Raw genomic sequence first — 17,044 nt, forward strand, 5'->3', positions numbered from 1 at the left:
TGGTCCTCATATTTTTTATCACCAACATTTATTTGAGTGACAGTTAAATGAGTCAATTGATGCTTGTGTTTATTTACCTGTTGCAGAGAAAGCGTCTAAATTAAACAGATTTTAGTAAAATCTACACAGGTTGTTGCTGAGGCTTTACTGGTGGTAAATATCATCCAGGTCTTCCTCTGGTTTGCTGTGCTTCCTCTGAGATGGTACATCAGCCAGAGCTACAGCTACAGCATCATTCTGGTAAGGAACCAGCTGCAGGAGGTCTTTGTGGTACACATCATCCATGTCTTCCTCTGGTTCAGAATACAGTGGACGTACCTCTGCATCAGTTTGGTATTCAGCCATGAGTGGGGCCAGATATTCAGCCAGCTCCTCCCTCGCTTTGTGGTAGACTGCATCCAAATCCTCCTCTGGGGCTACCTTGAAATCAGGGGGACTGGCACTGTCTTCATCCTTCTCTGCCTTCTCATACTCTGCCTGGTTCTCTGCTGCAGGAAGGTGGTCCGCGTTTTGGATCTGAACTTTGAGGAGCTTGGCCATTGAAGGGTGGTACAGCACATCCAAGCCTTTCTCTGCCTTCAGCTGCAGTTGGACTTTTCCTCCTCCAGTCATGCTCTTCCAGATCTTCATGTTAGAGTGGATGTCATAGTCAGTCTTGTCCAGGTCCTCTGGGGGTTCCACTTCCACTCCCCAGGACATTTTTCCATCCTTATCTAAGGACCTGAAATAAAGAAATGTGAGCAATCTCAGTCTGAATTTCCTCCAAACAAGACAGGGTGACTTTTACTTAGGTTGAAGGAAATGACAGCTTACATAACGACGTTCTGGAATGCTTCATCTGTAAATTTATTCTGAGGAAGAGCAGAAATATGATGTGAATGTTGTGCAAGTTCAAGTTAAGAAACCATACAAGCATTCATCATAAATAATTCATCATATCTACAGTACACTGTAACTTAGATGTTCTTTATCTGATCTGGTGTGAAAGAATGAGAGTTTCTTGAATTTTTGTTGTCCATAAAATCTGAAAACTTGATCAGTTTATACTTTTTAAATATTTGTTTTTACTGCTCTAGGTGTCCCATGTTTACATATTTATAATTCAGGCTATTGCATTTAAAGGCCTTATAAATAGTCAGGCCTGTAAAATTAATAGGAAAAATAAAATATAATTGTTTTGTTATTAATTTGATTAAGTCTACAGTAGAATACATTAGATACAAACAGAGAAAGAATATATATATATATATATATATATACATACTTGAGGTTTATATGGCTCTGCTGTGATGCAGGCGATCAGACAAACAGCAACTATTACAGAGAACCTGCCGGTGGAAAGATTCAACATTACTGTCCAGACTTCACACAAAAGATGCTTGTCCATTCAGAGAAAAAATGATATACGGATAAACTAAACTAATAAATCCAAAGTTTCTTACCTGAACATGGTGTCTGCTTTCAGAACAACTTATTTTTACAGAACAAGAAGAGACCCTTAACTCCAGTTCACCTGCTGTGAAAATTAAAGACCAAAGTCTCAGCAATAAAGCTGTCCTCTTTCCTGACCTTTGTCCCCTCTAAAAATAGAGGCGTCAGCTGTAATCATCCTGCCTTGGCAGGTTAATGTTGTGCATAACAAAGTGGTTATCATTTTGAAAAATTAACAAGTAACATTTTGTTGATAAGTTAAATCTCTGAGTCCAATGGTAGATTACAACCAATTCCTTACTCTGTCAGCGGGTCTTTATGGTATGAATGTACTGCATTTAACTGTAAGTATAGCCGTATAGCTCTGACATCTGTCTGCTGAGATAAATCTTTATCAGCACTCAGTGATTTTGATGTTATGATGACCTTGGACTCCAAGCTTGAGCCTGACAATTTAATGATGAGTCAGACATCATTATGCAGGTATAATTCATCTTATCTCCTTAAAGAGGCTATTAACCCATGCTGACTGTTTCTAAAGTGCAGTATGAATACATAAGCACAATATAAAAAAGAGGAAAAATAAGAAAAGTTAAGAGCATCATGACACTACGGCGACACACACAACCTTAATTATTATTATTAGTAGTAGTAGTAGTATAAGTAGGCACAAATAAGACTTTACAATGGCTTCATGACCAATTCTTTGGTATTTTTACACCACACACACAATCACTTTAAAACACTGAACCTGTGATTGATTAGGTTGTAACTAACTAACTGTAGCTATAGGACTTTGAGTTTACAATAAATAAGCTTTTCATTTGACACATGTAGAATAACTTAAAAAACTGGAAATGTAATGCAACTCAGCAATTTTTCTACTGGACAACTATGTATGCATCTTTTGTGCAATATTACATATATAAATACACTTATGTACACTATCCCTGTGCAATAATACATGCATAAACATCTGTGTTTGCAGATTCTGTTCTGTAGGGATATATGCCTATGTCATATCAGCACTTTGAATAAACAGGCCGAGGGCAAATGTGGAATACATCAGCGCTTTAGCATCTGCCTTATGCACTTTAACGGTAATGGTCACTTTATTCCTGCTCAGTCTTAAGCATAGTCATATAGCAACCTTCTGTTTTGTTGTATGTGGGTCTTGGTATAATATTGTTCATGATGTTTGGTCTCTGCTTGTTGTTTTGATTTTATGTATATTCTTTTTTTCGTTATATACATGCTTGATGTACACTTTTATTATGTATACTATTGGCCTGCCTGGGACTACGGATGGAAATTAACCTTTGGCAGGTTGTAGCTATAGGTTTGGCCACTAATCTGATTTGGCCACTTCAGGGCGAACCAGTCCCAGATGAGTGGATGAAAATGGATGGATGGTTGATTTGCTTGGGATTGAAGATCCAACAGTATAGTAAGTCTAGTGCTTAATGTTGATGAAATGAAATGATTTTGACTTTCTTGATGTAAAAACTGATGAGATAGTTTCTGTTTTGATGAAAACTTGTCACTTCTTTGGATAAAGTTGTTTCCCAGATCAAGTCTTGTATATTGATGTCATGACAATTATTACTCTATGTTTGGCTTACTTTCACAGGAATTTCCTCAGACGCAGACAGACGCCTCACTGTGTACAGCTTTGACCGTTTAAAGTGACTAATTAGCTCCACATACATATTCACTGCACCAGGACAGATTGGAGGCAGATGATCGGCCTGTGATCTCTGTGCCAGGCACCAGATGCAACTTTTAAATGTGTCAGCTCTAATTAATGTTAATGAAAATATCCCTTCTCCCTTTAATACTCACTGATTCAAAATACATTTTAAAATGTTTGTACAAATAACTCACTTAATATGTAGCCAAGACATAAAATGTGATCTTTGAGACTATGTTTGACTACAACATCCCATATGTATGTTTAATGTGCTTTACTTCTCAGTGTCTAAGATAAGCTGTGGTGAATCTGCTCTGCTCTGTCCATACGACAGTAGGATCATCATTAAGTCAGCATATGGGTTAACAATGTGCCATAGGATTCAACACACGTACACACAGTGTACAGTAGAACAGAAGCAGACACACACTTCCTGCTCTGTTTAAAGGATGGCTCCACGCCGTCTGGCCATTATCTGTCCTCTCTATCAGATCCATATGTACGAGTCCAGAGTTACCCCTCGACCAGCCCTGCTCCCCGGTCACCCAGTGGTCTGCTGCCTCCTACCCAAAACACTTCCAAACAGAGCAAAAACAGACATCTGTTAAATGGAAATGAATATGACAAGAAAACTACTACTGCTTGACTTAGCTTCAAATAATGCATCAAATAATGTGTCCAGTAAGGATGCTTTCACTCAGATTTTCCCCTGAAACAGTATAAGTAGAAGGGCATTGACCAATGGAAGTGAGATAAGAAGGATTAAAAAATGAAAATAAATAAATAAATAAATAAATAAATTTTAAAAATAGCTTATCTGAACCTAAAAGAAAGCTAACACTACCTCATAATATATTTACTTCAACAAAAATACCAGCAATTCAAATAGATAGGACAAAATAAATAATTTGCTGCTCTTGTTTGATCAGCGGAAGGGGCTAGCTACTTTAAGCTTACCTTATTTGACATCATTGAGTAAAGCAGTAATTCTTGCCAGTGTCACCTTTTTATAAAGAGAAATATGCATCTATTGGTAACTATAAAAAATTAAATATTAAAAAGTAATAATATCTATAAAGAAAAATCTGTAATCTGGAGCTATCTAACCAGTGTTTTCAGTTTGGTTTTTGACCTTATACAATCAAAATGAACGACTTCTAAAACTCAGAAGTATTTATTTTTTTCATTCAAATTCATGACTTCCTGAACTCAGAATATTGTAGTTTTTTCTTGCAAATTTACAATTTTATTAAACTCAGAAATTTCAAGTTTTTTCATGCAAATTTATGACTTCAAACTCAGAAATTCTGACTTTGTTTTTTTGTAAATATACAACTTTATAATCTGAAAAAAACAAACAAAAAATATTTAGGAGAGTAATTGTTGTCTCTAACAGACTATGCTTCTCTGTGAACAGCTGATGATAACACTGGGTTTCTTTGCGGAGAGCTGACAAAAATATACTGTATACCAACTTCCTCCAATTTGAGCAATGGCTCAGTTCATGTAGCTGCAACTTCCCCCTGCACTGTTCTCAAACATTCTTGTTGCATCACAGTTCTTTGGCCTGAACAGGTTTTAAAATTACCCTCCATAAAACTCTGAATTTGGCTTCAGTTTTTAGTTCTTTATTGCTTACAAAATGAGATATAGTCAATGGCTTGGGTTAGTTAATTTCAGAAGGTATTCATAGCCATTTACAGATTGCAGTTTTCAACAATTGAGTTCTGCTATCATTTTGTCTTTGTACCACACCGCACCAGCAAATTTGGAATAGTGATTCTGTTAAGCCAAGCTAGCCAGGTTTAGGGTTATTTTTTTGTGTACAGGTTTGAGAGGGATATAAGTCCTCCCATCCTACTAAAACATAAAGTTAATTAATATATTTCCAAAAATGTTAACGCATGGCTTTTATTTAATTGTATATGTATGCAGAAAACTGCTGGTTACAAGCATGGTTCTCAGACTGACATTTAAGGCTGGTATATTGGAGCCATTATGGAAATGCTCTGTCTGTCTCCCAGAAACCACAACCTTGGGAAACATGGGCTCACTGTTCCAGGGCCTTGAACGTGAGGTTTGATGGATAAAGTGTGCGTATACTTCTACCAATCCACCCCCTGTGTCTTGAACACATCAGTAAAAACATCTTTCATGTAAAGCTGAGAGGCCAAGCAGCTTCAACCACAGATGAACCACAAAACTCTCCTCCCTGAACTTCAGATGGTCCAACGGGCTTACAGGAAAACATGCCTCACTGTGGTTTACGCAGCAAATGAACTGCTCCCCATTAGACTGAATTTGTCTCAGTCACTCCACTAAGGTGATGAAGTGTTGGAAAGTTTAAAAGCAGTAGCACTTAGTTGTGGAAAAATAAGAAAAGGTTGTTTTTAGAGCAACATTGATGAGCCTGTGTGTAAAATGGGATATTTAACAGCACAGACAGGAGCCCTCCATTATAGTTCTGGTAGTTTTCAAAACACAACTGGGTGATGGAAATAAGCTGATAGCATCTAAGCTAATATGTCAAATTGTCTTTCACCTTGATTTTCATGCACTGTTTTTAGGAAAAAGTAGAAAAATGAGAAAAGCCAGGTCCAAGAAGAGCTAGCAGGCAATTTTTTAAAAACTTTTGGATGAGCTTGTCTAGTTTTCTGATTTCATGCAGGCTAAACTAATTTTGCACACTTTTCACACATGCACAAAGGCTTCCTGAAATTTTTAGGGTTAGCTGCATGTGTGGATGCAAAGAGCCTAGTTTTTCATTCATTTGGTGATGCTACATAGCAAAGTTTCAGGAGCAGGACCACAACTCAACCGCGTCTCTTCCTACATTTCCATTAATTCAAAGCTGACCATCTCCTTCTCTTTCATTCTCGTACTCCACAACCCTCCCTACAACCCCTTTTCCCTATTTCTCTCAGTTCCTCTAATTGTAGGGCCCTAAAGGGGGTTTGTCGTGTCCAAGGGCTACGGCAGACCCCTAAGTTTCCCCAAACTGATGTCGACAAATATAGCACAGCAAAAAAAAAAATCGTAATAAAAATCGATCCAATATCTAAAAAATAAATGATTGTCAAATCACATTCTGATGGTGAAGTCTTTATGACACCTTGTGAGTCACCACCCATTCATATCTCTCCCTTCTTCCTTTCATTCTCTCTTGCTGCTCTGGTGATCAGCTGATTAAGGGCATTCACCCTCTTAAGTACTGAGCTAATCAGATTCTGCCACAACCTTGTTTGACCGATCATCATGCACTTATCATATTTTAAATCTGTTGTCCATTCTTTCACAGTTGACCTGTTGTTTCAGTGCAGATGCTACAACCTGCCTCCACCTAGGCCACCTCTATTCAGTTCATCAGTGTCTAGTCCAGATTCTCACAGGTCTTCCCACCACTCACCTTACTGATGTCCCAGTCCAGCTTCTCAGAGGTCTACTCCTCATCTGATCCTGCATCCCTCATCAACTCCACCACTTGTGTCTAGACTCTACTGGGGCATCCCACTCCTGCTGTCAGCCTCAAGTACAAGAACTTCAAGTACATGAAGTCATCACAATAGAGTCGAATTGCCAAAGATAGTGCACATTTCTTTTTCTTTATATTTGTAAAATAATTTACTGTTAAACTCATATCAAGTCTCTTTTGACTGAAATGTACTAGGTACCATCACACATAGCTGGTTGTAAGTGGGTCCCACTGTGAGCCCTGAACATTTTGAATGAAGCCCAAGGTATAAAACAACTTCCAGACTTTCGACTTCTCCACTCAGCTCTACTCGACTCAGCCTCTTTTTGCACCAGAGACACTTGGTGTTTTTTTTAAGAATTAATAACGTGTGTATATATGGTATCAGTATCAGCTAAAATGAGGTAGAAAATGTCAGCATATTGGTTATCGGCAAAAGTCCAATATCATGCAACCCTGGAAAAATGCAAACCAACTCTCAAACAGGAACTGGCTCCAGTCATTCATATAAGAGAGCCAGCTCGTAGAATCAGCTTGTTTGTGAACTAAACATCACTATTTGGCTTACCCCAAAAGGTTTATTTGCTTAAGAATATAACCACTTTCATTAGGAGCACGTTTATGACAAAACAAGGGAGAAAAGCTGTTAAAAAAGGGCACAGCTAGGCTCTTAGCTCAGTACAAGACTCCTGAAGACTCTAGTCTACCTTCATCTGGGTAGATGTGTTGTAGGAGGTTTGCAGGACTAAGCCATTTTAGATAGCGCTCATTTCCCCCGCCAGAATAATCTTTTTGTCGGGATCATAACAGAGTGAAAAAATTAGCACCCACCACCTGCCAAATGCATGTATTTTTTAGCAATGTCTGGGGAATTTGCTTAGCTTACCGACCACTGGTGCGGGTAAATAAAAGGAGCCTAACCTAAAAGAGTGATTTTGTTGGAGTAAACGTTGTAAATGAAAACCCGTTTTCTGCTTGTTCCTACTGATTTGAGCTATGAACAAAGCTCAACAGACCTACACGCACTGCACTGACCAAAAACCCCATCTCCTCCTCCCTGTGTCAGAGCTGCTGTTGAATGCTTATAGGCAGCTGTGTGCTTAGATGGTTTGACTCATCATATTAGAGTAGCTTGCCATTGCAACTAGTAAATATGCTGCTTGTCGCAAATTCAAGAAAGTTAAACAAAGCCTGAATTTTTGCTTGAGACTGCAGAAAATGCACAAAAAATATAAAAAAAACCTAGCAAGGCTAAAACTAATGATGCAGAAAAATGCTTATTTACAGTGCCCCTGCAGAAAGCAAGGCAACAATTCCCTCTTATTAAATAGGGTATAACTTCAATACTTGAAGCCTCGATTTTTATATTACACCTCATTAAATAACTCTGCTTGTTAAAACAGAGTGGCTGGTAAAAGTGTTTGTGGCTAGCAGATATTTGAATCCACCGGCCACGGTGGAAGGACGATGAATAAGTTAATTTCCAGCCCTGGATTATAATCAATGCATGTAGATAATTAGTGATGATGGCTGCAGCATGCAGGTAAACCTAGAGCTTTAACATGCCAGCTTTCCCCTTTCCCTTACTGTCCGCTCCTTATTTGACCCTCATGTATGACTAGAACCACATAACTGTACGCAACCTGTTATAAGTACCACTAATATAAGGCAGAATTTGTCATCTCAGAATCGGACACTAACTTTGTTGCCATTCTGCCCCGTCCTTTTTACGTCATGTCCTGCCTCTGAGACCCCTTCGTCAGTCAGTTCCTGTCTCCTGCTGTGAGTCGAAAGTGTCAAGTGAAATTTTCTTGAAATTTTCAGGATGGCATGTGTAAAAAAAGACTTGAACAACAGATTTAAGACAGGCAATAAAAGTCTTACTTTGTCCTTGTCCAAGAGCGTTTTTTTTTTTTTGTTAATGTCAAACCAGTGTTTCATTTAGTAGCCAGCTACATTTTTGTCTCCAGGGATGAAAAGAATCTCAATAAAGAAACTAATAAAAATGCAATTATCTACAGAGGAAAATCATTGCTGGCATGGTTAAAAACCACACACTCATTTCTCTGATATCTCATTGGGATGATAAATGGCCAATTTAAGCTTGTATTTACCTTAATTTTTGTGTTGAAGAAGTTTAGTGTAACTATAAAGCCTTGAAGCAAAACAAAGATTAGAGACAGATGAATACTGCTTAATGAGCCTCTAATGCTCCCTCAGCTTCAAATTTGCTGCAGGTGATGTGAGGATAATTTCATCTTTAAGTGTGGTGAGAACAGATTGTTCTTTTAAAGACTTGGTCTGATCTGCCAAGTGCATGAATAAATATATTTTCCTCTGCCCATCACACTCGTGCTTGGATCCTGCTATGTGTGCTGGTGTGGTCTGCAAACATGCAATGTTCATGTGAATGACAAGCCTTATAGAAAATGTAAGGCCGCCAATAAAGAGCAGAACACATGTGAGTTGTCAGCAAGTATGATTATTGCCAGAAACACACACGCAGTCACACAATGTTATTGCACAAAATGCACGGGGTGAGCCAAGAATAAATTGCCTGTCTGTAACTATTTAAATGCAGCATTAAATTGTGATTTATGAGTGTAAAACTGTGGTAGAAAACATGCTTGAAATGTTGCAGCCTGCGGTAATTTATGAGGAAAACCACTGAATTGAATATTTGACTGAATTCCCATTTTGAAATGAATGATCTGGCTTCATTTTGCATGTTTTTTCTGTGAACGTTTCTGAACATAAATTTGCATGTGCAGAGTTTTCAATATCAGTTACTTCCAGATATGTTTTTGTACAAAAGATTAATATGTCACTGCAACTGATGACAGCACTTTCTCCAAATTGTAACTCTGACTGTAGGATCCAATGTCCTGGCTCTACCTCAAAACCAATAACTGCTTATTACCGTGAAGACTGCGAGGAATGCAGCCGTCATGTTTCTACTTGACTTTAAGTGGCATCCTTATCAAGACTTCCACTGGCAAAGAAACAAATAGAAAACAGAATATTTAACAGGCGACAACCAGCTGGAGACATCAGACTCCAGGGTAAACCTCTACACAAACTCTATGGCTGTTTGAAAAGTGATAATGAACATATTGTACGCCTCATATGAAAGACACTAAAACAATCATCAGCACCAAGCCCTCATCATCAGCGTCATTACTATCAGTAAATCCCATAAAGGTCGTCCCAGAGTGCAGGCCTGTATTTGAGGCTAACCACCCGTCTGTCTTCTCTCTCTGTCTTCCGTCATATCCCCCACACTCACAACATTTAGGAAAGCTGGGGTTTTCTTAATAACTAAAATTAACTCAATGATGTACAATTAACTTAATTGTTGCTTCACCAACACCCATTAAACACACATTAGACATCTCACTGAGGAGTTTAACCACGTGAATTACAGGGCTGAGGGGAAGGACCTCCGTGGAAGTGCGGAGGCGAACATGAAATGTTGTGACGATGGTTTGGTGAACAGGGGAGCTGTCAGAGCCATGAAGCAGCCACAGAGAGGATTAGTGAGACAGCTGCTCCACAGTTACATGAAGGATATTCAGTTTCTTACACAGACTTTTACGTGTTAAAGAACTGTAGAGTTGTCACCATGCTAAAAATCTGGATTTAAATATGGTACCTGTAAAAATCAAATATGTGGTGACAGAAAGTTAAAGTTCAAGGAACCTAGTCTTGGCTCGGTTCTTGTTTGTCATTCCAAAAAATTGCAGGCAAACTCTTCTTGCATACTATACAGTGCATTCAGAAAGTATTCAGACCCGCGTCACATTTTTACAATTTTTTTATGTTGCAGCCTGATGCTACAGTCATTTTTATTCTCATTAATCTACACTCAGTACCCCAAAATTACAAAGTGAAAACAGTTTTTGAATTTTTTGCAACTGTATTAACAATCTAAAACTGAAATATCACATTGACACAAGTAACAGACCCTTTGCTCAATCTGCAGCTATTATAGCCTTGAGTATTTTTGAGTATGACACAAGCTTTGCACACCTGGATTGGGGAATTTTCTGCCATTCGTCTTTGCAAACCCTCTCACGCTCAGTCAGACTGGATGGGAACCGTTGGTAGACAGCCATTTTCAGGTCTCACCAGAGATGTTCAATAGGGTTCAATTCAGGGCTCTGGCTGGGCCACTCTAGGATATTCACAGAGTTGTTCCTAAGTCCCTCCTGTCTTGGATGCATGCTTAGGGTCAATGTCATGTTGGGAGGTAAACCTTGGGCCCAGTCTGAGGTCTTGAGAACTACAGAACAGGTTTTCATTGAGGATATGTCTGTATTTTGCTCCATTCAGCTTTCCCTCAACCTTGACCAGTCTCCCAGTCCCTGCTGCGGAGAAACACCCCCACTGCATGATGCTGCCACAACCATACTTCATGTTGGGATGGTATTGGGCAGGTGATGAGTGGTGCTTGGTTCCCTCCAGACATAAAGTTTAGAACCGAGGACAAACAGTTCAATCTTGGTTTCATCAGACCAGAGAATCTCGTTTCTCACAGTCTGAGAGTCTTTCAGGTGCTTGTTTACAAACTCCAAGTGGGCTTTCATGTGTTTTGCACTGAGGAGAGGCTTCTGTCTAGCCACTCAGCCAAAAACACCAGATCGGTAGAGGGCTGCAGTGATGGTTCTCCTTCAGGAACTTTGTCCCATCCCTACACAGGCTCTCTGGAGCTCAGTCAGAGTGACCATCGGGTTCTGGGTTGCCTCTCTTACTAAGGCCCCTCACCCCTGATCGCTCAGTTTGGCCGAGTGACCAGCTCTTGAAGAGTCCAGTTCATGCCAGACTTCTTCCATTTGAGAATTAAGAAGGCCACTGTGCTTTTGGGAATCTTCAGTGCAACAGAATGTTTTTGTAGCCTTCCCCAGATCTGTGCCTTGCAACAATCCTATCTTTGACCTCTGAAGGCAGTTCCTTTGACCTCATGGCTTGGTTTCTGCTCTGGTATCCATTGTCAGTTTTGAGGCCTTCTATAGAGAGGTGTGTGCCTTTCAGAATCATGTCCAATAATAACTCACCACAAGTGGACTCAAGTGAAGGTGTAGAAACATCTAGGGCAGGACAAATAATTGAATTTTGATCGTGATTTCAATTTTGGCTTCTCATGATCATAAAAACATTATAATCATAGAAAAACGATTAATGTGTGCTACAAGGAGTATTTTTGGGTTGTGTTTTTGGCTGTGTTGTGTTTTTTGCATGTTGCAAATTTTGCAAGTTTTACAGGAGTGCATGTAGAATAGATTTTTTTTATTTATTGTTTTTTATTGCTATTATTTAATATATTGTTATTATTTTACTTGTAACTGATTTTTTTTTGATTGTTCTTTGAAGTTGTGGTTCAATAAATACTCAAATTTTGAAATCAATGAATAATCATGTTTATTAATCGTGATTTCAATATCAATCAAAATAACCGTGATTATTATTTTTGCCATAAACGTCAAGCCCTAGAAACATCTCAGCAAAAATCAAGAGAAATGGGAGGCAACTGAGCTAAATTTTAAGTGTTGATGCAAAAGGTCTGAATACTTACATTATTGTGGTATTTCAGTTTCATAAAGTCAGCGAAAGCCAAATTATTGGATAGTAATAAAATTTATTGTGTACTTATATAAACCAATAAATAACAAATATAACTTACTCAGCTCTTCTTGCCTTTAAAACAGTTGATGCTTGTGGTGGTAGTGATGTCAGAACCTGTGTAGACTGCTGTTTGCAAAAATAACTGAAGTAAACTGAATAACAACTAGATATCTCAAACATATTCCATTTATCTCAGTACAGCTAACACTGTTGTAAAACCCATAAAATCAAATTTCTGCTCAGAATGATATAATAACTTTGTTCGCTTTAATCATTCGTCAAAAAAAAAAATAAAGTTACATTTTCACTTCGTGCGGTATTTGAATTAAATCAGACAATCAAAAATTTACTAAAAAGTGGTCAAAACAGCTGACAGACCTGAGCAGTCAAAAAAAAAAAAACTCTAATAACCTCAGTTCCACTTAGAGGTGGTGAAGCAGAGTCAATAACCACAATAACAAATTAATTCAATAAATGAATTTGAAATAAAATAATAATATAGTTCCATTTAGAAGTGGTAATTAACTTGACTATATTAGTCACAACAAAAACTGAACTAAAAAAATTAATTAAAAACATCCCCAACTCCACGTTAAAGTGGTGTAAACAGGTTCACTTGAATGGGATCAAAAACATATGAGTCATACAGATTCAAAACAACGATCCCTATTTAAAAGTAGCATCTTAATCTAAGACGTGAACCAAAACATTAACACGGCAATATAACCCAAATATCAAATAGAAGGCACTCTTGTTATTACAGAGCAGTTTCCAAAGTGCAACTGGAGCTGCTACATCACTTTTTCCACCCTCACTTTTATTTCTTTACCCACTGTTACTTTAAAATGAAGTGAAGGTTTTTGTCTAGGAAAACCAGCATGCTCGATGGCCTGCTTTACATGCTCTTTTGTGTGAGATCCACGAAACTGGCTTGCATGTAATAATGCACGCTTTAACTCAAAGGTGGAGGACTGTGCAGTAAGACTCAGCAGTGACATGGGGCAAACATCAGAGCTCTAAATGTCTGTAGTGAAGCTAACGGCAGTGAAGTTGCTTTTTAAATTCTCTAGTATGCTGTGACGTACTTTGTTGTACAGCTCCGATAAGCCAGTATCAGTAATGTAATGTCGAGACTGCAGGGCATAGCGTGGGTCCAAAAGCTCGAAAAGATGACAAAAACTCAAATTCCCCACCATGGGGATGGGCTGGTTGTCCGAAGTGATGAATTCAACCACTTTTCCTGTTATCTTTTTGGCCTTATCATTCCCTCAAGGGTACCTGTCGTTCCTCTTAAAGTCCAGAGTGTGTTGCTTCGGTGAAGCTGCCTGATGCTATAGTGAAGTCACCGTATTACGCTGCATGTTTAGTTTGGAGATGAGGGATCCAATTTGTAGAGTTAAACGCAGCTCTGCTGCTACCACCTTGTGAAACGGTCGTGTTACAGATGCTACAAGTGGCCACTGGACTGTTTTCTCTCTCACATTTGAAGTTTTTCCACACCGCTGACATTTTAAAAACAAGAATGCTAATAATGCTACCGCTACTGGTGTGTTTACGGCCTGTCGTAAATTGTGCTCTGTCTACAACAGCTGATGTAAATGATCGGTTGGGCTGATCATATCAAATTGCAGATCTCCGATCAATTAAAAATGCTTATATCGGCTCCGATCCGATACATACGATCGGGATCGGGACAACGCTGCTGAAAAGAGACAGGAAACATGGAGATACTGAGTTGGGGAAAACATGCATTGAATATGCTACTGATCTGTAGTTGACATACAATGAGAATTATAGGCTTTGTACATGGGGTACCAGCTCCCAATGATCCCAACTTATATTGAAATTACAGCTTAAAATTGTGTATTGGGAAAACTGTTTAAGGTTGGTGAGCTTTAATGATGTTGCATTCTTTGTTAGCTCCCCTACTGTTGCTTTGTTGTTTTTGCCAGCTTTGACTGTTTTAAACCATGACGTTCTTGGAAGATGAATATGCATTTTTGCTGTGTAAGGTACTTCCCTAGAGAAGAAACAAGTTGCTTTGGTGTTAAAATTGGTGTATTAACTAGTGCATTTACAGACACTGGATACTGCATTTTAGCAGGGTTTGGGGATTTTTTGTGATGCCTAATACAATGTGTAGTCAGTGAGCAGGTGGGCTGCAGGGGGTGAGATAATGGTAGTGATCAGCCAGTCAGTCTGGGGCCTGGGCTCACCTCACTATCTGGCTCCAGAGATGTTATAATGCCTGAGCAGGTTTTCAGCAACAATAGCTCTGATGACGGCCGAGACAGATGAGGACAGGCAGACCAGGAGTCCAAACAGATCCTCTGGAGGCAGACAGAAAGAGGAACTTTCCTCTCTGTCTGTTATGTAACTGATGACAGAAGACTGGGAAGCCCTTTGTCTGTTTGAGAGGAGACACAGAGGAATATGGTTGACCTTTTGTCCCACGCAGCTAATTTGAAAGGCTCATCTGAGGTCGCCATTACTTGAGCTGACACGGGGCCATTACACTGCTTTGACTGTGTATCTTATCAAATATATTAGACTGAAAGAGCCCAGGTGGTCCCTCTGTTCTTCTCTTTAAACATACGCACATACACTTACACACAAACTTAACGCCCTTATCTTTCCTCAATCACACCCCTCATAAACTCAGTCAACATGTGGGAGCTGTTAGAGTAGGTCTAATGGCTATTTACTGTGTTTTGGACACTTCTCATTAAACACATTTTCCACTTGAGGAGAACTAATGTTTTGGAAAACTCTGTAAAATGAAACACACATCATGCCAGCACTTTGCACATGTGGCTCATAAATGAAGAGATACGCCATCTATGGGATAAGTCAGGGAACTGCAGACTTAACAACATAAACCTTTAGCAGCTGAACAGTCCAGAAAAAGGGAGTAACTGATATTTTGATCCCTGGGAAGCAGTAGAATCAAGTTTAAAGAAAATATTGAAATATCAATTTGTGATTATTATTTCCTCCCGAAGTAACAATTGGCACATCCTGTTAGATACAAAGGTTTACTTGAGTTTCTGGGTACATGATCATGCAAGAACAATGTATTTAAACATGTTTAAACTTGTATTCTGAACTGTAACTTCTACTTTTTAACACTAAATTTTTTGGTGTGCAAAAGTATGGTCTATGTTATTGTGAGCACTACCAATTTGTGTGTTGGTTTGCCCATGTCATTCTGCAATACTCCACCCAGATGTGTAATTTTTTGTGCCAGTTCTGGTCTCACCACCGCATTTCCTGCTCTTTTGTGTGGTAACTGAATCGAGCATTTTGTGGTGGAGTTGCACTTATCACTGGGCATGCAGTCTTTTGTACTGTTTCTATGCATAGTGACCTTTTTCAGCAGGTGCATGTCAGTTAGGTTACGTTGGTAAGCCTCTACCTAAGGTTCAAGGTGCTATAGTGTAGATTTGACATAGAAGAGTAAAACTTAGTCCACATATAGGTGGGTATTTATTTTTCTGTGTGTTTTGGCCTACAAAGGCCTTTCATTAACATGCAATTGCCATTTCTAGGTCACTGAAAATTAAATGGCCATTGCAGAAGATAAGGGAAAATTTTCCCATCAATTAAGTTGATCTGTCTCTGAGTGAGCTGCTTCACACTCACAATGAAGGACGGACTACTGTTGGCATTGTGTATTAGATGCGCTGACTGTAAAAACCAGGGCTAATGCTGATACCAATGTTTGAAATAGCAATGTAGTCAGTAGGGGTGTGACGAGATCAAAGCGCCACAAGATTTCTCGTCGCGGAAAAATCAATCTCGCAAGATCAATGTTGTGTGGACAGAAGGAGCAGCAGCTCTCCTTACAGAAAAAAATACCAAACTGGAAATTATAAAAGATCACAAAGATGCCATGGAGACTTTAAAACTGTTTGTGAGTGAGCTTATGAAGAAACGGAGCTGATCCGTGACCCATTAAGATCACCGCTCCAACCCCCACCCCCTCCACGTGCACTACGTGGAGTCGCACATGATCATAACTGTCCGAGGTGATGACATTCTGCTGCTGGTAACCTGTGCAGTCTCCATGAGGAGAATACAGCGTTTATTTAGCTCATGTATGTGCGCAGACTCACTTTTAGTGCCGCTATTTGTGACTTTGTAACTTTCAAACAGTCGTTGCTTCCTCATGTCTCCTTCTCGTCTCACCATCTGTCAGTCACACATCCATCAGCTGTTGGCTGTGCGCATCATCAATCAGAAGCTTATAGCGTGACTGCAGCGGTGAAATTAGCAAAACAAGTTCTTTTTGAGTGCCATAGAGTCCACTGTTAGCTCCAAAAAAAACGAAGTTTTAGCCCCAGTTAAACACGCCATGCTTGCTGTCGGACAGCAGACAGAGTAGAGACACACACACTTACTCACCAACGCACACACATTAACACACGCTCATCGGTGCATGGTGTCCAACACTGTTAAAACTCAAATATGAGAAAAAGACCACAAAACAAAAAAATTATCTATTTCTCTTAATAACAGCAAACATGTTATTGACAGAAATATTTCTTTTGATTGTTTTAAATATGGATTCCTTAAAGAGGATGAGAAATAGTTTGATTTTACTGATGCAGCTCTTTAGAGTTAGGCCTGTTGAAAATAGTGCTTAAAATACTTTCAAAATAATCTAAAAGCTTTTATTATATATAATTAAATATATTAAAATAGTTATTGGAATTGTAGTGACGAGAGCATAGTGTAGTAAATTAACGATTTTGTAGGCTGTTAAAATGAAAGGTTTGATTTGAAGGGCATGAAAATGTACAGTTTGAGTCAGAGTTAGACAAGACATA

At 38.9% G+C, this 17,044-nt stretch overlaps 1 protein-coding gene across 6 annotated transcripts in view; it reads right to left on the reverse strand.

The window, feature by feature from the left end:
• Nucleotides 1-9: 9 nt before the first annotated feature.
• Nucleotides 10-17,044, reverse strand: part of si:ch211-217g15.3 (uncharacterized protein LOC368914 homolog) — a 37,581-nt gene continuing 20,546 nt past the window's right edge. For 2 of the 6 annotated variants that reach the window (XM_041790055.1, XM_041790053.1), the window contains 5 exons: nt 14,432-14,622; nt 1,443-1,516; nt 1,265-1,328; nt 814-851; nt 10-721 (listed from right to left, as the gene is read on the reverse strand). In XM_041790055.1, coding sequence (XP_041645989.1) covers nt 145-721; nt 814-851; nt 1,265-1,328; nt 1,443-1,450 — 687 coding nt within the window. In that variant the 5' untranslated portion in view covers nt 1,451-1,516; nt 14,432-14,622 and the 3' untranslated portion in view covers nt 10-144. The remainder of the gene's footprint in view (nt 722-813; nt 852-1,264; nt 1,329-1,442; nt 1,517-14,431; nt 14,623-17,044) is intronic. The other 4 variants (XM_041790058.1, XM_041790057.1, XM_041790054.1 and 1 more) reach the window with 3 other exon arrangements.

The sequence above is a fragment of the Cheilinus undulatus genome, linkage group 6 (assembly GCF_018320785.1).
Source record: "Cheilinus undulatus linkage group 6, ASM1832078v1, whole genome shotgun sequence".
NCBI classification, from domain to species: Eukaryota; Metazoa; Chordata; class Actinopteri; order Labriformes; family Labridae; genus Cheilinus; species Cheilinus undulatus.